The 23,792-nt window shown below is 42.7% G+C and overlaps 1 protein-coding gene across 1 annotated transcript; it reads right to left on the bottom strand.

Moving 5' to 3' along the window:
* Positions 1 to 65: 65 nt before the first annotated feature.
* Positions 66 to 23,792, bottom strand: LOC134080681 (interleukin-1 receptor type 1-like). The gene is made up of 11 exons (XM_062537242.1): positions 23,721 to 23,792; positions 20,569 to 20,665; positions 15,129 to 15,315; positions 13,640 to 13,799; positions 12,418 to 12,574; positions 11,918 to 11,983; positions 11,445 to 11,565; positions 8,408 to 8,538; positions 7,750 to 7,893; positions 5,913 to 6,068; positions 66 to 880 (listed from the first exon to the last, which is right to left on the bottom strand). The coding sequence occupies exons 2-11, from the start codon at positions 20,651 to 20,653 to the stop codon at positions 393 to 395; spliced, it is 1,695 nt and encodes a 564-aa protein (XP_062393226.1). The 5' UTR covers positions 20,654 to 20,665; positions 23,721 to 23,792; the 3' UTR covers positions 66 to 392.

The raw sequence follows: 23,792 nt of genomic DNA, 5'->3' as shown, positions 1-23,792 counted from the left end.
ACCAGATAGTGAGGCAGTAAACACATAGTAAACACAATAAATAAACCCACCTTGATCAGAACTTTTCAATATGCTTAGAGAGCATTTTTACTTTGCGATTGTTAAAGGAGTATTTTTGAAATAACATTTTCAAAATAATTTTTCAATTCAACAAAATTAAGTATACATTTAAAAAATAAATAAATAAATAAATACATAGATTAATAAAAAAAAATTACAGTAAATAAATACAGACAAAGTAAAACATGGTTGTGGTTGAAATTCTGGGCTCGCAGAATGTCTGAAAGGATATTGAATTGGACTAAGATGGCAGGGAGAAGCTTCACACTTGACTTTCTTATAATCCTGATTGTGACAAATACCTCTAAAGAATGTTGGGACTATGCTTGTTCTCACGTGCTGGATGTGTTGGGACTAGGCATCTGGGCGACTGGCATCAGGTATCTCAGCTGCTTCCAAAATCTTCTCTTGGAATAAACACGTGTGTCGTTGGGCCAGCGAAGCATCCGTTTGGAGTGTGTGTGAATTTGGAGCGACAGGGGGAGGCTGTTCCCTGTGGAGCTCTCACCCATCTGGACGATGATGACTTTGGGCCCTGCGCATATAAGCGCATTATAAACCCCCACACTTCGCTCAAAATGCTCACTGCCCACGGCCCGGGGCACCACATGGACGTGTGTGTGTGTGTCCTGCAGCATGGGCGTGTGTGTGTCTGGTTGTGCAAGGCTAATGGTGGTTTCTGTTTGGGTGGCCATTTGCACGTGTGTGTTAGTCTTGTTGAGTTTTCCAGCATTGGAGAGTGTTTCACTCGGGGCCTCATCCAGCACTATGATAAACCTGCGGCTTCTCCTCAGAGCATCTTCAACGACATCAAACACCTCTGTAAAGGACCATGACAGTGGATCTGGTTAAAGTCAGTCTTAATTTGTAGCATTAGTAGTTCATTAGTAGATTATTGGCATTAATGAAGAAAAAAGAGGCGAATTGCAATTCAAATGGTCATTGTTAGTAGTAATGTTTACATGTAAAGTGAATGTTAAGCATCATGCAACCATTTAATAAATTGCCATGAAAGCACGCACATCCAGTTATAAAAAGGGGAGCAGGACAAAAAGGCAAGTATTAAAGGAACACTTCACTGTATTTTCATATTAAACTATGTTATTCCCTTAACTAAGACGAGTTGATACATACCTCTCACGTTTCAATGCGTGTACTCACCTGGCTCTGGCGCGCGGCTCTACGGTGATAGCACTTAGCTAGCCCAATGCATTCATTAGGATCCAAACAGAGATGAAGTTAGAAGCAACCAAACACTTCCATGTTTTCCCTATTAAGATACAGTTACACAAGTAGTCACACGACCAAGTATGGTGAGACAAAATAAAACGTGCATTTATAAGCAGGTAAGAGGGATAACTATATTGTGTGGCGCAGTAATATCCTCACTCTTGCACTTTCAGATTCACTTTGGAGTGAGGATATTACTGCGCTGAGTCTAAGTGCTCCCAATGTTATTCTGCCACACAATGTAGTTATCCCTCTTACCTGCTTAGAAATGCACCACGTTTTATTTTGTCTCACCATACTTGGTCGTGTGACTACTCGTGTAAATATGCTAATAGGGAAAACATGGAGTGTTTGGTTGCTTCTAACTTCATCTCTGTTTGGATCCTAATGAATGCATTGGGCTAGCTAAGTGCTATCACCGTAGCACCGCGCAACAGAGCCAGTGAGTGCACGCATTGAAACGTGAGAGGTATGTATCAACTCGTCTTAGTTAAGGGAATAACATAGTTTAATATGAAAAAACGGCTAAGTGTTGCTTTAAAGCAAGAGTAAAATCCACTGCAACCAAAGTTATGCTCCCATTTCTTTATTTAATAAAGACCGTGACGTTTCGAGCCAGTGAGCCCTTCCTCAGACGTGCTGGTTCAAGCTCAACCCCTCCTGACCCTGTCGAAGTGTCCTTGAACAAGACACAGAACACCCCAGTGCTCCCGATGAGCAGGTTGGTGCCTTGCATGGCAGCTTCCAGTGTGTGTGTGTGTGTGTGTGTGTGTGTGTGTGAATGCGAGGCATGACAATGTTAAGTGTTTTGGGTGCTCGCAGGTGTAGAAAAAAGCGCTGATATTTTATTTTGTTTCTCCTTTATTGTTACCAGGTGATGTCCCATTGAGATATTCAAATTCAAATCTCTTTTACAAGGGAGCCCTGGGGCAACAAATACACAGGTTACACAGAAGCATTGATGACAAGACAGACTAATAAGGACAGAATAACATAGAAGTCAATTAAAGATAGCAAAGATAGACTATAAAGACAAGGTTGAAAAACGCTTTTGCTCGGGTAATGCTAAGAGAGCCTAAACCCAGGGCTGTACGCTTAGCTTTTTCACTAGGAGCACAGGTGTGAAAACAGGTGTGTTTTTTCCTAGTGAAAAAATTTAGGAGCACAGAAATGTTTTTAGGAGCACAATGAAATGTCTTAAATTACACGATTTGTGTGTGTGTGTGTGTGTGTGTGTGTGTGTGTGTGTGTGTGTGTGTTCTCCTCTACACAGTGAGTTTGAACTCCTGCCGTCAGGGGGGCGTTTTAGATTAACAAGAAATCTTTTGTTCCTAATGCAGTTAAAAGCATAAACAAAAGGGGATTTGTACTCAATTAACACAGCGTCTTTGCATATTTGCACATTATAGGGATTTTACTTATTTATTATGTTACTGCTGACCGTCTCTTACATGAAATGGAGTGTCTGTTTTTGCTATTGTAATGTCTTATCTGTTATGTATGTTTATATGGTGGACTGAAGACAAATTTCCACATTTTGTGGATAATAAAGTATTCATTCATTCATTCATATAGAGGTGTATTTTGCCATTATTTGCAACAGAGGCGATAGAGTTTATGTAAATGGTAAATAGGACCGGACCAAGGATAGACCCTTGAGGGACACCTCGCCGGACCCCCAGTGGGGCAGAACTATGCCCATCGACAACTACAGTTTGAGTTCTGTTGGCAAGATAGTTTCTGAACCAATCAACTGCCTTAGTGCCCAAGCCAATGTCCCGGAGCCTCTTGAGCAGGATACAGTGATCAACTGTGTCAAAAGCCTTTGACAAGTTGATGAACAGGGCAGCACAGCTCATCTTATTGTCAAGATCACAGATTATGTCATCAAGCACCTTGGTAGCTGCTGCAATGTAGAGATTGGGTGGTAGCCTAATTATCGAGAATGGAGGAGTCCCCCCCCTTTCAGCGGGGGCAGCACATGGGCTGATTTCCAAACATCTGGTAGGTCATTTGAAGACAGGGTTAAAAGTTAAAAATATATGCAATAGGTTCCATTATGATATGTGCTGATAGTTTCAGTAGCACAGGATCTAGGCCATCAAGGACAGCTCAGCTGGTGTTCTAGTGTCAATTTCCTTGAGCCTTAAAGATGAACTGAACTGAAATTTGAAGTAATTGTGATATAACAGATGTATCTTATTTCTTCTCATTGGTACAATGATTAAAATGGATTTGTTAAAAGGGACAAAATGATACGGTGGAAGTGGCGTTGTTGTTACATGGGCGCCGCCATGTTGGATTTCAACAACCAGCTACGTCACTGGCATGGGAAGCCAGTCCGTGGCTAACTAGCGCCTATGACTAGCACTAGCTGCGCAGCATCGTAGTGAGTCTGTGGATAACTAACATGGCCAAGGACACGAAAACCGGCAGGACTAGGCCCCTGGCTGCAGTAATGAAATGTACTGTATAGGGTAACAGCTGGAGTTGAGAAACTTTTTCCCCACGGGGTAGGCTACTTTGACAAGGAACCAGCCATCAACGTATAGTTCGTCATGTGCCTTAAAACTGACTAGCCCTCTGACAGCCCTAGGATTTCGAGTCTGTAGCAAAAAAAAAGTCAACAAACTATTAGAGAGCTGTCCTTTCGACACAACAGGGTCGTTGATGAGGGTTAATTCTGAAAGACTGAAACCTGAGTCCATTCCATCAGTTTTCGTCTTTTCAAGTGAGGCTACCGTGTAGGGCAAACCAACAGGAGTACACCACCGACGCTATCTGCCGCAAAAACAGGGTGCTGAAACGCACACGCCAGGCAGAGGACAGGGGTTTAGTTGTTATCCCCAGCGTCTACTAGGCAAAAGGATGGATATAACGTTGTCGTCAAAAATACAAAAAACACATATATTCACATACGTACAAGCACAAATAAAGCCTAACTGTAGGCTTTATAGCGTTCAACAAAACAAACTGACAGAGTCACAAAACAAACGATCCAACCTAGGGAAAGGGCTCCACAACGAAAAAAATCTGCCAACTCTGCACTAGCCGACAATACACAGCAAAACTTCTCTGTGCATCTAATCTCCTGGGGTATGTGCAGCTAACGGAGCAAGCGATTTCAAAGGTTGTCGGTCAGTATGTGGTGGCACAAATAAAATAGCTGAATGCTTAACAATAAACATAGCCTTAACTCGACAAAGGTGTCTGCCAAATCCCATAACCATAACTCAAAACAGCTGTGTCTTTCTGATCAGATTATGCAGTCATGCCTACATTCTGCTTACTGCACATTAATTCAGTATTCCTTAATGAATGCTTAGCTGGAATGATTTTTTCCCCTTCCATCCCCTATGTTTTAAAACAAGCATACATGGGCAATTTGGGCTACAGGTTTTTACAGGATTGCATATTGAACGGTAGGCTCAGGGCAGGCTCATCTGTAGCCTATTAAATATAAGCTCAGTCAGTTTGTAGTGGAACTGTCGTGTTAGTTGCAATATGACAGTCATGCTCACGTAATTAGTAAATGTAGTCCCCACGGCTCATGTGATTGGCTACATGATGTCCCAATGGATGTGATATGGCCAAAGGCCTTTACTAAACCCATGAGCACGAGGGTCATCCCTGCTGAGAAAAACAGCTTGACCAGCTTAAAGTGGTTTGCTGTTTGACCAGCTTGTTTGACCATACTATGATGGCTGAGCAGCTTGACTAGCAAAAGTCTTGCGAAAACATACCTTCAGCTGGTTTATCCATCTCAAGCTGGTTTTGCTTGTCGTACCACCTCAAACTGGTCATTTTAGTTGGTGCTGCTGGTCTACATGGCTCTTTTTGTTGGTCATTCTAGCAAACCAGCATGACCATCATACACCAGCTGTATCCCACACAACAGGCAGGTCACACCAGCATGACCATCATACACCAGCTGTATCCCACACAACAGGCAGGTCACACCAGCATGACCATCATACACCAGCTGTATCCCACACAACAGGCAGGTCACACCAGCATGACCATCATACACCAGCTGTATCCCACACAACAGGCAGGTCACACCAGCATGACCAGCTTCCTAAGATGGTCACACCAGCATGTCCACCAGTTGGCCTAACCAGCAAAGACCAGCAAACCAGCAAAGACCAGCTAAAACCAGCTACCAGCATAAACTAGTTTCTTGCTGTTTTTTTAGTAGGGTAGTTGTTAGAGCCATAATGTAAATTCATGTAAAATAATTTAGTTAATATCTATGTTATTATTTAGAAAATAAAAGGACTGTTGTGTATTTGTAACAGTGTATTATGTTTGCAACAGTGTAATTGTTATTTCCATATTTGGTAGCTGGATGCAGGCAACTGTCTGAAGTCATTACCTAGAGCGGTAAAATGTTTAGTGCTGAAATAGATTTAGAGCACAACAGTCTTTGACCGTGACTACACGGAAGTTGAATGTCTCTGTAAATTGCAACACAATATGTGTAATGTTACCTACCTTTTCACATTACTAAAAGAACTTAAAATGGTAAAGAAGTCTCGCGCCATTGACTTAAACTCAAGAAAGAGAGAAACTAAGAAATTGTCCCAAGAGTAGTGTTTCCATGTGTATGCATTTGAGCGTACCATCCCCTGGGCTGTCGTCCCGGCCTCTGATGAACAGCTTATAGCCGTACTTATCCTCCAGAACCTCAGGAAGAACCCGGAGAGCAAAGGTCAATGCCATGGAATCACCCTGTCCCTCACAAGGGTAACTAACATATGCATCATATTGCTTACCATCTGTGAGGGGAGAGAGAGAGAGAGAGAGAGAGAGAGAGAGATTCAGACAGAGAAATTGAGAAAGAAAGAGAGGGATAAAAGAAATCAGCACAATGTAACAATAACACCAGAATTCCGTTGCGTTGCATTGCGTGTGTGTGTGTATGTGTGTATGTGTGTTGGGGGGGTAGGGATTGAATGGATGTTAGAGCATAAAGGTGGGTGGGACTGGGAGGGGGGGCGGGAGTACCAGAACCAGCATTAGTACGGGCGTTGGACTGGGTTGGGTTAGGTTACAGGCAGATCATTCTGTATTAGTAGAGGAGTTAGGCAAGATTACAAGCACCACATCAGAGGCGGATCGTTCTGTATTAGTACAGCAGTTACAGTAGGCAGGATTACATGCACCATGTCAGCTACAGATCATGCAGATAAGAGTCTGGCGTAGTGCAGTGCAGACTTCCCGTTACAGCAGAGAAAGAGACACCAGGTTACAACACCTGCTTCAGTAGAGAAAAGACATCAGGTTACGAAGAACACCTTCTACAGTACAGTCACTGACTAGTAAAATCATTTCCAAATATTTAAATAAATCGATTCCTCCTTCACATTTTGCTGATCTAAAGTGCCAGATGGGAAATAACCCTAGAGCAGCACCTGGCCATGCTTCACTTTAAACATGGTGCACCTTTCAGGGTGTTCTTCATTCTTCATCCTCCAGAGAGAACCACTGGTCTAGAGGCCTTTGTGCTTAGCTTTGTTGCGTTGCTCAATATAATTAACTGCCAAACCTGTCACTCATTTAAATGGTTTTGGTTCAGCATTCTGTTTTGTTCATGCTTGTAGAACAGCAAGTATGTTTGGATGAGGAAGAATGAAGCGTACACCCTGAAGTGCACCCTGTCTACGTTTATTCAAGTCAATATTTAAGTGATATTCTAGGCCAATTTCGCAACCTCTGGCACTGATAATCAGTTGCATGTAAATAGGTAAGTACAATAATTCACATTTGGAAATCCTTGGCGAAAACATCATACATCCATTGAATTCAATAGAAATGTAAATTGAGTAAACCTGAGTCTATTGCCCATTAGAAATGGACAGATATTTTTCAGGAATGTTACCACAGCTGACATCAGACTACCCATTACATTAGCACTGGATGTTTACATTGAAAAGTGTGCTAATATAAGTGCAAAAGACACTTTTTGTGAAGGGTGCCAAGACTTTTGACCGTGTCAGTTTGACAATATGCACCAGCATTTTGGTGATATTTTGTGTTGAATTTGGGGAAACCAACTGTAGTTTCAGTTGTGATCAGTAATTGAAATGGCCCTGGTTTGTTTGTTTTCTCAAAAAAAAGTGTGTATTTTGCTTAAAAACTAACATTCGTAAAGGGGTGCCAATACTTCTATCAGTGACTGTAGAGAAAGAGACATCAGGTTACAGAGAGCACACCTGCATATGTGACTCCTCGTTGTTTTCCAATGAGTCTACATCATGACAAGTAACATGATGTCATTATATCAGTAGAGCCTGTTATGATGACATCCCCATCTGTCATGACGATGAAGGACTTGATTAGAAGAACTGTTTATGCCATGATCATGCTTAAGATGGCGGTTCCAGGGACGGAACGACAAAGGTCCTCTGAGGGCAACACACACACTCAACACTGTGTTTGGATAACACACACACTGACCACTGTGTTTGGGCCGTCCAACGCAGTGGCTGCGGTAGAACAGCACCAGGTCAATTCTGAAGAACCAGTAGAGCAGGATGCAAACCATCACCAGTCCACTGAGACACACCAACGCAATCAGCCAGTAAAAGTGTCTGTGATTTGCTGTGGAGGAGGAATAAACACGCAATCAGCCAGTAAAAGTGTCTGTGATTTGCTGTGGAGGAGGAATAAACACGCAATCAGCCAGTAAAAGTGTCTGTGATTTGCTGTGGAGGAGGAATAAACACGCAATCAGCCAGTAAAAGTGTCTGTGATTTGCTGTGGAGGAGGAATAAACACGCAATCAGCCAGTAAAAGTGTCTGTGATTTGCTGTGGAGGAGGAATAAACACGCAATCAGCCAGTAAAAGTGTCTGTGATTGGCCGTGGAAGAGAAATACACACAGAGCTTTGGTAAAGTAGATGTAGGCTGCCAATTTCCACACCTTTCGTCGGGAAAATTTGAAAACAAAGATACTTCAAAATAATATTTAATTGATGAACCTTACATTTTTTATAGTAGCGAGAAGTGTATAGATGGTTTAGCTCTTACCAGGAGCATTTACTCATTGCCTGTGTGTGTATGTGTGTGTGTGTGTGTGTGTGTGTGTGTGCGTGTGTGCGTGTGTGCGTGTTACCTTGCACAAGCACTACTGTAACTTTGTCATCGCCCATATCATTCCGAGCAGTGCAAACAAATGGGATGTTGAGAAACTTTGGTTGAACCTCGTAGATGGTCAGAGTGTTCACACATGTTTTACTTAAGTCTCTGTAAGACAAACATGCATACAGATTTAACCTCCACTCTCCTCCTCCCATGTTTACTAATCCACACTATTCTGCTATTCTGCTTTACACTAAAGCCATTCACACACCTGTCAAAACATTAAAGCCTCCTGCATATTTATATGTATTCATTTAGCAGACACTTTTATCCAAAGCAGCTTATTATATATATATATATATATCCAGGGTATCCGGGTATTGATCCCACAACCTTTTCATGCTTAGCCTCTTGCTAACACCACCCTATACGTTCATTTCCAACTTAGTCGGGGTGATATAGGTCCGTGGAGACCATTTTCAGTGAATTTCAGCCCTTCCTGAAGTTGCAGCATTCATCTGTTGCTAATCACGTGCCGAGATAAAGCCAGTCAACGGTAACATCCAGCCTGCCACTGAAAACAGTCTTAATCCACTCCACAGAACACCCAAAACAAATGAATTATATTGTCAGACTATCGATGTCTTTGTTGATAGAACAATGTTAGAAATAAAACTAACCTTGCATCACATTGCAATAGCCTAATTTGTTGTACTGTATGGCAGTAGCGGATTGATATTGAGAAACTAGTCCCTCAAAATGTAATAAATCATTGAGTTGCAAGGTTAGTTTTATTTCTAAAATTATTCCATCAACACGGACATGTACATCGATAGTCTGACGTTTTAATTTACTTGTCTCGGGTGTGCTGTGGAGTGAGTAAGACTGTTTTGGATGTTGCCGTTGAAATGCGTTAGCTCTGAACCAGTTTAGCAAAAGGGAATGCTGCAATTTAACGAAGGGGTTAAACGCGATAAAAGCGGTCTCCACCGACCTGTATCACCCCGGCAAAGTTGGAAATGAGGTCCTATGTCCAAAATTCCGAACTATTCCTTTAAAGCACTGTAGAATGCTGTAAAATGGCCCAGCTCAAAGTCAAAAGTCAATCAGATGGTCAAGGTGCAGAGACCCACACATTAAACATAATAGAAAACATACAGATACACCATATGCTGACTGCAGCCCCCCCCCCCCACACACACACAACACACACATACTAAAAAAACGTAAATATAAATAAGCCTAACAATTCCCACACACACACGCACGCACACACATTCTCCACAGATAATCAATTAGGCCAAAACGTCATCCAGTGCAATACAATAATTTAAGAGGGTAGGCCATCAAGTCCTTTGTTATGACCTCCGCCAAGGAGGTAATGTTTTCATCGGGGACTGGCGTTTGTCTCGCTGTCTGTCTGTCTGTTTGTTAGCAAGATAACTCAAAAAGTAATGGATGGATTTCGATTAAATTTATAGGGAAGGTCTGAAATGACCCAAGGAAGAAACAATTACATTTTGGGAGTGATCCGTATCATCGCTTGGATTTACAGTAGGAGGCGATTATGTTTTTTGCTTAGTGGTGTAATGGCATGGTATGGCCACGTGGTGGCGATCTGAATAGTTTAGGTTCAAATGTATGACAATCAAGAAAGAACAATACAGACGGAGGTCTGCACTCTCAGCATGCTTTTCTAGTTTTGAATTGTGCCTTTCGTTTAAGAGCCTAAATGTTGAGGGGACAAATGATTTGCTGAATCCTTAGCCCCATATGTATAGATGTAGTACTGTAGAATGCTGTAAATGTAGAATGCACAGGGCAGCCGTGAACTACTGGTTAGGGCTTCGGGCTTGTAACCTGAGGGTTGCCGGTTCGATCCCCGACCAGTCCACGGCTCAAGTGCCCCTGAGCAAGGCACCTAACCCCTCACTGCTCCCCGAGCGCCGCTGGTTCGGCTGGCAGCTCACTGCTCTGGGTTGTGTGATTCACCTCACTGTGTGTTCACTGTGTGTTCACCATTTTGCCTGATGAAGACCCAGTAGGGTCGAAACGTTGCATTCTTTCAATAATAGGCCAGTCAATCTAGCTAAAAAAGGGCCAAAACTTAAACTAATTGCAATAGTAATGGTTCATACTTTTTATTGATCCTTAAATCCTCCTGCATCACATATTAAAAATCTACCCATTTATATTTAGTGGAACATACTTTTATTCGAGGTCAAAGGTACAATGCATTTTGCCATTGGGATTTACTACAGGTGAAATGGGTAAAATTTTAAACTATAGATATCAAATTGAAACTTTCACAGTTTGTTTACTCACATTAAGGCAAATATTTTTTGTATGGCAAGATTTCCGAAATGTGATGTTTAGATATGCAAATGAGACCAGTTTTACCTAAATATGCAATAGTTTGCATATATTTCTGGAAAAGTAAATCTGAACAAACAACTCTGAGTAAACAACTGTGAAAGTTTCAATTTGATATCTATAGTTTAAAATTTTACCCATTTCACCAGTAGTAAATCCCAATGGCAAACTGCATTGGAAATTGCTACCTTTGACCTTGAAAAAAAGTATGTTCCACTAAATATAAATGGGTAGATTTTTTATATGTTAATTAGATATACCTAGGGATCACAAAAAACCTGAAATGATTACTATTGCAATTAGTTATGGGTCAAACGCTAGATTGACTGGCCTATAAACCGGGAGCAATTTATCAGTGTTGCGGACATTACATTCCTTCCACCATCACCTCACTGTGTGTTCACTGTGTGCTGTGTGTTCACTAATTCGGTTAAATTGGGTTAAATGCAGAGAACTGAATTTCCCTCACAGGATCAAAAAAGTATATATTCATTATTCATTCATTCATTCATTCATTCCAAATGCGGAATTCAACTGAACAACAGCTGCCGGCAAAGACAGGGTGAGCAGCTGGAACTCGTTATTCATGTTGATGGCGTCGGTAGTTAAGGATAATCTAATGCATGCTCCCTCTCTCTCGCTCACACACACACACACACACACACACACACACACACACACACACACGGAGTACTCACACTTCACTGACGTTAAAGTCTGAGTTAGGGGACGTGATGGCGGTCTTATTCATGAGCCACCATATCATAGTAACATCATCTTCAGAGCTGGTGGCCTCACAGCGCAGCTCTTGCCGAGAACCTGATACACACACACACAACACACACGTCAGTACACACACAACACACACGTCAGTACACACACACACACGTAAGTACACACACACAACACACGCGTAAGTACACACACACACAACACACGCGTAAGTACACACACACAACACACACGTAAGTACACAAACACAACACACACGTCAGTACACACACACACATACACACACACACACACACACATACCAGTGTACTTCAACACACGTCAGTACACACACATAACACACACATCAGTACACACATACCAGTGTACTTCAACATCACATACAGTAATATAAACAATTCAGCAAACTGTCCATGGCCTGATCTTAACTGAGACTCACCCATTTCCACGACTCGTGTCTCGTTATCAGGGACTATAATCACCGGTTTCCTTGGTAGGATCATATCTACACACACACACACACACACACACACACACACACAGTTTAGATTACAATAACTTGGTAGTTTGGCTGCATGTTAGTGAATGTGATTTGAGGAGCAAGTTGGGGGTGCTGTGATGTGTGGATGAGGGGCTCAGGGTGAGGTGTTTCTGTCTGCATTTGTTAGGCACATTTAACATGAACTCATGGGATGTGCATTTTTAGGCGGGGATCACATTCGCCAGCTGCAAGCGGCAGGATTTCTATGGTTTGGCAGCGGACCGGTGACAACACTGGTGTAACGCTAGGGTTGAACAAGCTGGGCGTTGAACTTGGTTCAACTTTCAAGTGCAACGCTCGGCTCATCAATGTCAGTTTTAGAAAGTTCAGGTATTTTGACCAATCAGATTTGCCTAAGAACGGAACAACGTTGACCGCTAGTTCTGGTAGGACGGTACCGTGAAGAACGAGCTGGGCGGTGCGGGCGGATGTGTAGTTCTTGCCCTCGTAGGTGAAGTTCAGTACACAGGTGTAGTTTCCTGCATCCGTCTCTTTCAAGTCTAGAAACGGCAACAGCATACTGGAGCTGTCGGCTCTCTCCAAAGGCTTACACTCCTAAAGCATGGATACACACAAGCATACACACACACACACACGCAAACACACACACACGCACACATATGCACACACACGCACGCACGCACAGTTCCCAGTAAACACAAGCTATATATTGTATATCAGTGGTTCTTAACTGGTCAGGTTTTGGGACCCACTAAACCCATGTTGATTAAGTTGTGACCCATATATTTCTTTTAGCAACCAAGACAACGGCTACGGTGAGCTACGTGGTAAGACAGTTTAAGTGCCCGTAGGTCTACTGGTTTGGAGCATACTGAAGTTTGGCACTACATTTCTGAAGTGTTGAATCCTGATGTCACCTTTCAAAGTACAGGTTTGTCATTGACAGGTATGCTTGGTCTCCATGTGGCAATTCATTTAACACCGCACATAGGGGTTTCTGTCCCATTTTGCCCCAATGACTGACAAATATCTATGTCTATCAAAATAAAGGTCCAATATTAGATCGCCTTTTAAATGGATTTTTTTAAACCACAAGATCCACAACCCACTTTTGGACCCAACAGACCAGTTAAGAAACACTGGTATACATCACATTTCGTAATAACCAATGCGGTATGCAATTATTTATAACATGTGGAAACATTTACTACATATTGCATTCATGCCATTTATAACGAGATGTCCTACATTTTCACTTGCCTAGATGGCAGTTGAGAAAGTGTTTTGTGTGGTTAGTGTTTGCTGTGACAGAGAGTGTTGGTATTGGTTTACCTTCAGGTTTACCAGGTGAGTGTTAGAATATGTACTTTTTTGATCCCGTGAAGGAAATTCAGTTCGCTGCATTTAACCCAATTTCACCGAATTAGTGAACACACTGTCAGGGGAATAACACAACCCAGAGCAGTGAGCTGCCTGCCGAACCAGCGGCGCTCGGGGAGCAGTGTGGGGTGCCTTGCTCAAGGGCACTTCAGCCGTGGACTGGTCGGGGATCGAACCGGCTACCCTCAGGTTACAAGCCCGAAGCCCTAACCAGTAGGCCATGGCTGCCCCACAGTTTGCTGTGACTGAGAGACTGACAGTGTGCTGGTGGTATTTTACCTTCAGCCAGGTGATGGAGGTGGGTGGGAACACACGGGAGATGTGTCGCATCGCGCAGGGTAGCCAAGCGGATGTAGTCAACGTCTCATCGACATCATGATCTGCCTCAGGACAGGACTGGCTCCCCACGTTAAGCGTTATGTTAATGGAAAACTCAACTCTGTGCACATACACATAAACACACTTTTCAGAATTGTCATTGTTTCAATACGGTGTGTGTATATGTATACACGTGTGTACACAGTTCAAGTACGCAGAAGTGTGTGTGTTTATGTGTGTGGTCCGTGTAACGCTTTGCAGTGGCTTTGTTCTATTTGCAGATTTCACATGAAAATAATGAAAAGATGTTTTAAAATTTAAAATATTAATTTTTCAGACTACTCGGTAAATTGATGACTGTTGCGTGTTTTATTTTTTGCATTGAGTACACTTGGGATTTTCTCCTCAGAAGTTCGAAAGTCAAACATGACTAACTTTGTGTTGAACGCTGGGGGTTACCGGAGAGTTGCGTTGTGGCCCAGAGGTTTCACTTCACCCGATGTCTGCTTGGGTTAAGAATGGGATGTTATTAATAGGCTTACTCTTGTCAACTTGTTGTTTAACAGCTTCTGTAGGCATGTTGGAGAGGATTTTGTTCATGGTAAGGGTTGCTCAGATTTATTCAAACCGTCAACAACCGTGAACAAATGCTATCGAGGCTTACAAAGGCGGCATGAAAGCGTCACCAACCGAAAGTTAAAAATAGCATCAAATTTGCTGAGTAGTCTGACAAATCGATAATGAAAGTTTTGAACCCATTTTTTCATCTTTTCATGTGAATTCTGCAAATAGAACAAAGCACTGCGAAGCGTTACACGGACCGTGTGTGCCTGTGTGCTTGAATTCACCTGAGGAAGATCTAGGCTACATGACTGAAACGTATCCTTACCTTGTCCGACACAGCTGTCCTAACTAAGAGGTGCAAAAACACTTTTGAACTGTGTGTGTGTAACATACTGTATCTGTAGGTAGCCTATCTGTGAGTATATTATGTGCATGAAGTATTCACATGCAGAATTTGGAGGTGACTTAGTGTACAGAACACAAGTATGAGTGAATGTTTATGAATGTGGTTGTATAAGGCCCAATTCCCGACGTGATGAGACGGAGTTGCAGCGGTGTGAATTAAATGTTGCACGTGGTTGCAAGCCGTCGCAAAGCACTCAACAAGATTAGTCGCAGTTGCAAGGTTTTAGAACGTTGCGAATCTTTGGTCTGAACACTTAAAAGGTGTAAAACTGTGTGTGTGTGTGTGTGCGCGCGTTTGTGTATTTGTGTGTGTGTTTGTGTATTTGTGTGTGTGTGTGTGTGTGTGTGTTTGTATGTGTATTTGTGTGTGTGTGTGTGTGTGTGTGTGTGTGTGTGTGTGTGTGTGTGTGTGTGTGTTGTGTGTGTGTTTGTGTATTTGTGTGTGTGTATTTGTATGTGTGTGTGGACGTATTCTGCATACTTGCATATATATAATCCGCTGTGCTCGGGCCGAGCAGGTAAGAACCACAGCGCGTCGTCCCTGAGCTCCACCCCAGGCAGCGCCTCCAGCGGTGGGCCTTCCCCTCGCCTCCACGTCACGTTCAGCCCCTCGGCTCCGGGACACTCCAGCCGCATCGCCTGGCCAGCAGCGATGTTGATTTTCTTTGCTAAATGTTAGTTCCAAATGTTAGCTCCAATGTTAGCTGTTTTATGCCCTACATATTAAACAAAAACTCCTTTTAAATTATTTTTTGGAGCTTTATGTTTTTGACTTAGGTAATGAACTGTTTTCAGAACTCTCTGAAGGCAGCTAACCTGTGGTGGGTTCAAATACACAAACACAGGCTTTGCCTGCAGTCATTTGAGGGGGCAGTTCTCCAATAACATGCACGGGAGCTACAGTAGATACAAATGGAATGTGTCCACAAAAACATAAATGTGTGTGAGGGAGAGGCAGGTGTTAAAATGTTGTTTGTTACAGCATTTCAGAGAAATCTGAAAGGTGTGAAAACCAAGGTCAAAGCTGCACACCCCTTACAACTAGGGTGTGAGGGTGTGCTCTGCTACTGCCACATGAAGGTTGTGGGTTGACCCAATTCATCTCTGATAAACTGGTTCAGCCTCCATGATAGGAACGTGAAAAGGCATAAAACCAATTTAATGCAGAACTACATACACGCGCACACATTTTCTTTGAGCAGGAGAGAGAATACAGACTAAAGCACACAACTAGACTGTTTTCTTTAAGTTGGTTATCGATATTTTGCTGGTTATCAGCACGCAATGTTAAAGGGTCACTGCACCCTAAAATAGTTTTTTTGAGCTGTTGATTGATTGAAAATACTCATAAGTGGTGAACTGTACTATTACCAGGGTTAATATTGACAAAAATCGTGTTTCTCGACAAAAGTAACATTTCGTCTGATTTTGTATTGGAGATATTGCTCTCTCGCGCATACTAGCGTTTGAAAACATGCCATGGCATGTTGGTCCAAAATTCTATTGGAATGCTGACGTTGTCCTGCACTTCTAGTTCGACACTACGTCACCGGGTCGTTACCATAGACTGGTCTATATATACAGTCTATGGTCGTTACAAATTAGGACTGAAACGCCCCAACACCTGCTGCCCTTAGCCTACCTGTGATAAGCCATGTCTGCAGCACTCATAGACCTCTGAAGTTCGCCTACAAAAAAGCCACCATCTTTGCCCAAATAAGGAGATCCGGTATCTGAGGATTTTTTCTATGGGAAAATAACATGGGGATTTTGAATTATCGCACCTGTTAAACTCTCACGGGGATGAAGAAATTGGAAATGCAGACGTTTTTCGCTATAAAGTTTTGTCCTCCGCCTTCAAGTGCATACTGTGATCTTCGGTAGGTGAAGATGGCACACTTTCATCTTCGCTACCCCAGAGCTAACTTACAATGCAACTTGCCATAGGCAGTTAGCTTCAATTAAAGGTCCCATATTATGGAAAAATCACTTTTGCTGGGATTTGATGTGTTATTGTGTGTCTCTGGTGCTTCCACACACATACAAACTTGGAAAAAAAACGATCCATGCTGTTTTGAGCGAGATAGGTGTTTCTGAATGCATCCTGCCTTCAGCCCTCAAGGTGAGCTGTTCAAAATCGTCAAGGTTTTACACGTCACAAGTATAAACATTTAAATATTCCCACCCACCACGTCCTTTTAGGGAATGATTACGTTTTGGATTGCCTAATGAGCCAGACCCACTTCAATAAACTCTGCAAATTGCAATTCCTGCCGCTAGGGTGCGTCTAGATTTCGATAACTTTTGCATACAATGGAATTCAATGGAGGTGCATCGAAGTGAGTGGGGATAAGGATTTATACTTTGAACATGAATAAAAGGCACAAAATAAGGTTGGTGTAAGAGTTATCTGTGTGTTCTGGGGACTAATTATAATTCCATCACTTGTAATACAAATGTATTACCTACAACTAAGTGAGATAAGTTACAGTTAGCTAGCAAGCTAATCGTTTTACATTGGAGATTAGCCAGCTAGATGACTAGCTGTCAATAGCCACGTTTACATGGACATTTTTGTTTTGATTGAAATTAATCTGATTGATGATTGAATCCACCTGAATCTGAAGACTGTTTACACCTGTTTACATTATGAACGCTAATGCCATAGTCTGCGTAGGCATAACAATCATTTAGGCTAGAAGCCTCTAGTCTTATTTCGACATAGCGAAGTTCGTTTGAGAAAATGAAGTCCTAAGTAAATAGTGATGTGAAACGTTGTTGTAGCCTAATAAAAGTTATAAAAGTCACGGGGATGTGCAATTCGCAATTATCAGCCAGTTTGGAAAGTCAAGACCTTTACCATCAATAGCTGCAACCATTCGTCTGCCTGTAGGCTTCAATTGCAATATGACAGATCGTTGGGAGGAGACGTGGAGGTCTTCACATTGCATGCTAGACTTCTTCATGAGGGTGATGAGAGGGTGTGCCAACATAAACAAGCCACTGTACACAAGCTCTTCACATCTTATATTATATAATTTAGATGAACAAATATCTAAATGATCAGTATAACAACAATTTGAATCTTAAAATGTAACTTAACTGGTTCTGTTGGTTGGGTGATGATTGTTTGGTTGGGGCAATGCAAACTGTGAGTGTGGGTGTGGCTATGAGATGGGTCACCATGATGGAGAAGTCTAGCATACAAAGCTAGTCTTGCGACAATAACAGTGTAGGCTTAAGTTTTGATGATCAGTATCATCACTATGAATCATTAGCCTTTTAGTTATTTGTAGCAGGTATCTCGTAATTCTATAAGATATTTAAAATATTTTGTCTCAAAACTCAATATTATTCCTTAGTTCATGTGTTGTTTCAATGCTTTTTGAAATGTAGAGGTTGACACATGTCTAAGTATTTCCATAGTTAATTGATATTTGTGAAGTAACTTCAAAATGACCAGCCTCTCAGCATGCGAAAATGATAGTAATCCAACTTCAAACACACTTGGATGTTGAAAAGAAAATATTCTACTTGCCTCTATTCTCCCCAATGACGATAACGTTGAATTTAATTCATTATAATAAAGAAAATAATATGGATGCAAGGTTAAAACTTTGCACAGTGGGTGCTGGGTAATATTTAGCATTATTGACAAAGTATGAAGCAAATCCAAGATGGCCAGGTGGGAGGCATCTGTTGATTGGGCACATAATGACAGAGTTAACAGTTAATTAGTGGGGCGTGTCTAAATGAGGAGCAGCTCATAAATATGTAATGTGCAGCAGAAACGGCACACTCTGAGAGGGACTGAATTAGAGGATATTATAAGTGGGTAATAATGTTTTCCTACAAGCTATTTCCAGCAAACAACTTCAGGAGCATGTTTTCTGGAACTCATAGACCCATTTTAACTTCTGGAAAAATAGCATAATATGGGACCTTTAACTCCCGGATCTCCTTATATGGGCAAAGATGGCAGCTTTGGATCCTTTTTGTAGGCGAACTTCAGAGGTCTATTCCCAGATTGACACGAAAACACCATGGTTGATTGGTTGCAGCAGTGCTGCACTCTCTCTCCAAATTTCAGAACTTCTCGCCCATTTTGAAAGCCGTTTTCAGAAATGTGAAGTGGGTGGAGTTATGGGGTGAAGTGACTCTTTAAGCTTATTCACCAACTCAAAACTCATCTGTGGGTTCTGTAGATGGGTGTGTCTACCGTAGCATTTATCCCTGCAGGCGCTCTGGCTCTCAAGGACTAAACAAATGTCAGATGTAGTGTGATTGAGTTGTGAAAATAAACAAAAGACCGAAACTGAAAAACAATACTGTGCATTAGCTCTCAATGATTATATGCAAGCATCCAGTTGAGGATGACTCGCAGGAGCAACTCCAACTCGTTGTCTGTCCAGACGAAAAAGTCTAGCACATGCATTTGCCATCTTCTTCTTCTTGCTGTTTAGGTTTGAACTGAGCACGTGTGTTGACGGGGAACTCCTTTTATGCATTTGCATAGCTACACCCACTTGCATGCAAGTTTTTTTTTTTTCCGTATCATTAAAGGTGTGGAAGTGGTAAAAAAAAAAACATGTACACCTGGCGGTTTCGTGTAAACGTAGTCTCAGAGAAATGTCACACATATTGGGTGTGAGGGGTGCTCTGCCACGTGTGAGATGTGGGTGACCTAGTTAAGATCTGATAAACTGCCTCAGCCTCTGATCATAGCAACATGAAAAGGCATAAAATCGTGACAGTACGGAAGAAGGATAAGTGCATGAAAAAAATGTTGAGGAGTTTTTAGCGCCACAGTTTTTTTGCTTTTAAGTGTATTTTTTTGCCTTTTCTCTTTATGCCTTTAATGTGTGATAGGATAGTGGAAAGACAGGAAGCAATAGAGGCAGAGCAAGTCGGGGTGGGACCCGGAAGGACAACAGGGTGGGAATCGAACCCCGGTCGCTGGTGTACAGTGCATGTGCCGCAGCCAGTTGCACCACGGCATTTGTTGAGTTTATAGCATCTGTTGACTGACGTCTCCATTTGTGGAGCATCTGCAGCAACAATTAGCTTCTACTACAATCAGTGGATCTGGTTACATCAGGCATGATAGAGTCATGTGCATTCCAATAAACTAGACCATTTTCTAACACTATTCTTACGCCCTGCAAACTGCTTCAGTTGCGGACCTGGTGCAGCCCGGGCCTATGAGATGCAGTGGAGTGGACCTGGTGCAGCCTAAGAGACGCAGTGGCAGGGCAGGTGAAGTCAGTGCAGGACAGGTGTGTGTGTGTGTGTGTGTGTGTGTGCAGGGCCGGTGTACTCTATGGGATGCAGTGGCAAGGCAGGACAGGTGTGATCAGTGCAGGACAGGTGTGATGAGTGCAGGGCAGGTGTGTGTGTGTGTGTGTAGGACAGGTGTGTGTGTGTGTGTGTGTGTGTGTGTGCGTGCACAGGACAGGTGTGGTCAGTGCAGGGCAGATGTGTGTGTGTGTGTGTGTGTGTGTGTGTGCAGGACAGGTGTGTGTGTGTGTGCAGGACAGGTGTGTGTGTGTGTGTGTGCAGGGCCGGTGTGGTCAGTGCAGGGCAGGTGTGTGTGTGTGTGTGTGTGTGTGTGTGTGTGTGCAGGGCCGGTGTGGTCAGTGCAGGACAGGTGTGTGTGTGTGTGTGTGTGTGTGTGCAGAGCCGGTGTGGTCAGTGCAGGACAGGTGTGTGTGTGTGTGTGTGTGTGTGCAGGGCCGGTGTGGTCAGTGCAGGACAGGTGTGTGTGTGTGTGTGTGTGTGTGCAGGGCCGGTGTGGTCAGTGCAGGACAGGTGTGTGTGTGTGTGCAGGACAGGTGTGTGTGTGTGTGTGTGTGTGTGTGCAGGGCCGGTGTGGTCAGTGCAGGGCAGGTGTGTGTGTGTGTGTGTGTGGAGTCGGGTCTTACCTCCAGTGAGAACATGGGAGTGGAGCAGCATCAGCACTCCCACCACCAGCACCTGCTCTCGCCATCTCCTGCAGCTGCACGCCATGCCAATCACCTGCTACATAGAGCACTGTTACTGGGGGGGGGTGAGAGTGACTGAGCGAGAGTGTGTGTGTGTGTGTGTGTGTGTGTGTGTCAGAGTGACTGAGTAAGTGTGTGTGTGTGAGTGTCTGAGTGCATGTGTGTGTGAGAGTGACTGAGTGAGTGTGTGTGTGTGCGAGAGTGACTGAGTAAGTGTGTGTGTGTAACTGTGTGTGAGAGAGAGTGTGACTGTGTGTGTTTCTGTGTATGTGAGCGAGTGAGTGTGTGTGTGTGTGTGTGTGTGTGTTTCTGTGTGTGTGAGTGAGTGAGTGAGAGTGAGTGTGTATGTGTGTATGTGTGTGTGTGTGTGTGTGTGTGTGTTTGTACAAGTGTGTCTGCGTGTTTGTTTCCACATGCTGTATTCTAGTGCATGAATTTCTGTGTGTATTTCTGTGTGCTGGTGTTTTCATAGTGATGGTGTGAATTGGAAAGTAGGCCAGGCTTAGTGGTTGATCACATATCATGAGGAAGCATTGGTGGTTAACCCTTTTGGTATTACTACCTGCATGTGCCCTAGTTTTAGACATTATTAGGTGAAACTTTTAGTAGGGACAAAATTATAGCTCATACCAGGCCCTCCCCTCATGCTCTTCAATTGAACAGGTTAAACACTTTAACTCACCACTTTAGCAATTTTGGCAGGGTTTCCCAGATTTGTTAAGAAGCTCTTAAGTGCTAAGAACTTCTTAGGAAGAATGCTCCTAAGAAGTTCTTACTGTAGCACTTAAGAGCTTCTTAACGAATCTGGGAAACCTGGCCATTAGTTGTTAATGTCTGAGTTGAAGATTTTGATCAAGAAATACAGGCCCCAGGATGAAATATGCTAGGTTTTCCTTTTAATAACTCTCTGAGCATACAAACTCATCAACTCGTAGGCTACACACAATGCAGACATAACATGTCACTGAACTGTGCACTGCTTTTGATAATCATGCACAAACGCACATGCACGCACGAACACACACACACACACACACACACACACACACACACACACAGAGTTCAAAAGACAAGTCTCCTTGGCACATTATTCGTCAGTGTAAGCCTCAGACTTGTTGTTTGCTATTAAATAGGTGGGAGTGTGTTTTTCCCCTCAGCGTACAGTATTAGCCTCCGGGCTCCCACATGGTTTCCACTGATGATATGAGGCCATTTGACATTATAGGGACAGGTACACAAGGCACATAACCATCAACTGCGCTCAGTTCCTGCTAGCAGACAGTATCTACACAAAATGCTAAACGGGTTCAGACTGGCTCACAAATAAAGTCTATCCAAATAAAACATGAAACACAACTGATGCTCTTTTGAAGCTTAAAAAAACAAAACAATTTTATTTGCCACCGAGTATCCAGCACAAACCCTATATGTGCTGTGTGTGTTCTTAAGCATTGCCCTTTACAGTTTGACAGGCTCTTGGCACTGGTGGCTATGAGTTGCACAGGCAGCAGGTTCATCCCTAAATACACACTATTTAATTGAATTGAATTGAACTGAATTGAATTAGACTTCAAGAGTGCAAAAGCATTTGACATGTCTCAAGGCGCTTTACACAGTGTTCAACATTCCGAGATCCAGCCGGTTTTTGATCGTTTTTGATGCTGAAGAAAGTAGTCCGGCAAGTTTCTGGGGTCACGAAAGTGTTTTTCTTCTCAAAACCATATGCGTTGAAAAGAGTGATATATTTGCACCACAAAAACGTTGTCCAGCTGTCAGTAGCGCGCAGTGATAGGAATCGAGAAAAATAGTGCCAAGATAACGAGGTTTGACTTTTTCCTGGACAACGTTTTTGTGGTGCAAATAGGCCTATATCACTCTTTTGAACACGTATGGTTTTGAGAAGAAAAACACTTTACTTTCGTGACCCCAGAAACTTGCCGGACTACTTTCTTCAGCATCAAAAACCGGCTGGATCTCGGCTCACAGGACGCCGTCGGGGGGTAAGTCATTGCTGATGCACAACGTTGCTGACAGGGAACCCATATAACTTCGTGTCTTAAAACCCGAACTATCCCTTTAACAGGCTAGGGGTAGCTGAGTCTGCTCAGCTAAAAGTGAAAAAAAAAAACTCACTAAAGGATCAAATAAACCTACATGTCCTAACAGTGATCTAGCATGACAGTATGTGGTTTAGTTTTAAAGCATAAGCTTTCCCTTTCAAAGAAATCACTGCTGTAACATGTTGAAATGGGATATGTCAAATACAATTTGCAGTCAGGTATTGTATGTGTATAGGCTAATGCAGTCTGGATGTCCACTGGACTTGAAAAAAAAGCCATCAAACTCAAACTCAAAACTCAAAAAAGACATCAAAAGGTCTAATCTATCTACTCAAATGTCATAGCCAATGTCAAAAGAAAATAGTCTAATGACCAGGGCCAAATCTAGCCTAGGCTACTATAAAGGTGAGCTGGCAGATATTGTGTGGGCAAAGCGCGCATATTGGATCAAAATGGACATGAACACACATGGGGCTATAGGATGCGTTTCAGAGATCAACAGCACTGAGTGATTTTAAACAAGGTTTCAAAGAACAGACAGTTCTTATAAAGTTTGGAGTAGCAATGTAGCCTAAATCAGCAAATTGAAGCTCAGCAAACATCACCACAGTGACATTTTTGGACATCATAGTAAACAGCCTAATTATGCGGACTTGTTTTCTGAGCGCGCACGAAAGGCAGAGAGAGTGACAAGTTCCAAATGGCTTGGCATTGTTGATAACTGCTTTAGCCTTCTTAATATAAAAAACTTTTCAAAGGGAAATCATAAAGACAACATTTTGCGGGGGTTACCACAAAGCCGTTTTGGCACCCAAATGGCCAGCAGCGGCACTGTCTACACACAAATCCAATAGGCTATTCACCATTTCACCTGAAAACTGTATCTCAACTTTTAGCTTACCACTTACTTTCAAACTAGTCTACAAGTCGACCACCTTTGCAAAAAAAAGCCACGAGATGTCAGCAACGGCATTACATGTTCTTAGAATTGAATTATCCTTCATAATGCATATTACGAGTGCTGCAGCTTACTTGGTTCACCGAGTTCGTTCTGCCGTTGCAGGTAATATGCTCCTCTTGACGTCGTCTAGCCTCGTCAGTTGT

Source organism: Sardina pilchardus, chromosome 5 (assembly GCF_963854185.1).
Source record: "Sardina pilchardus chromosome 5, fSarPil1.1, whole genome shotgun sequence".
Classification (NCBI taxonomy): domain Eukaryota; kingdom Metazoa; phylum Chordata; class Actinopteri; order Clupeiformes; family Clupeidae; genus Sardina; species Sardina pilchardus.
This window is presented reverse-complemented; position numbering and strand designations above follow the sequence as displayed.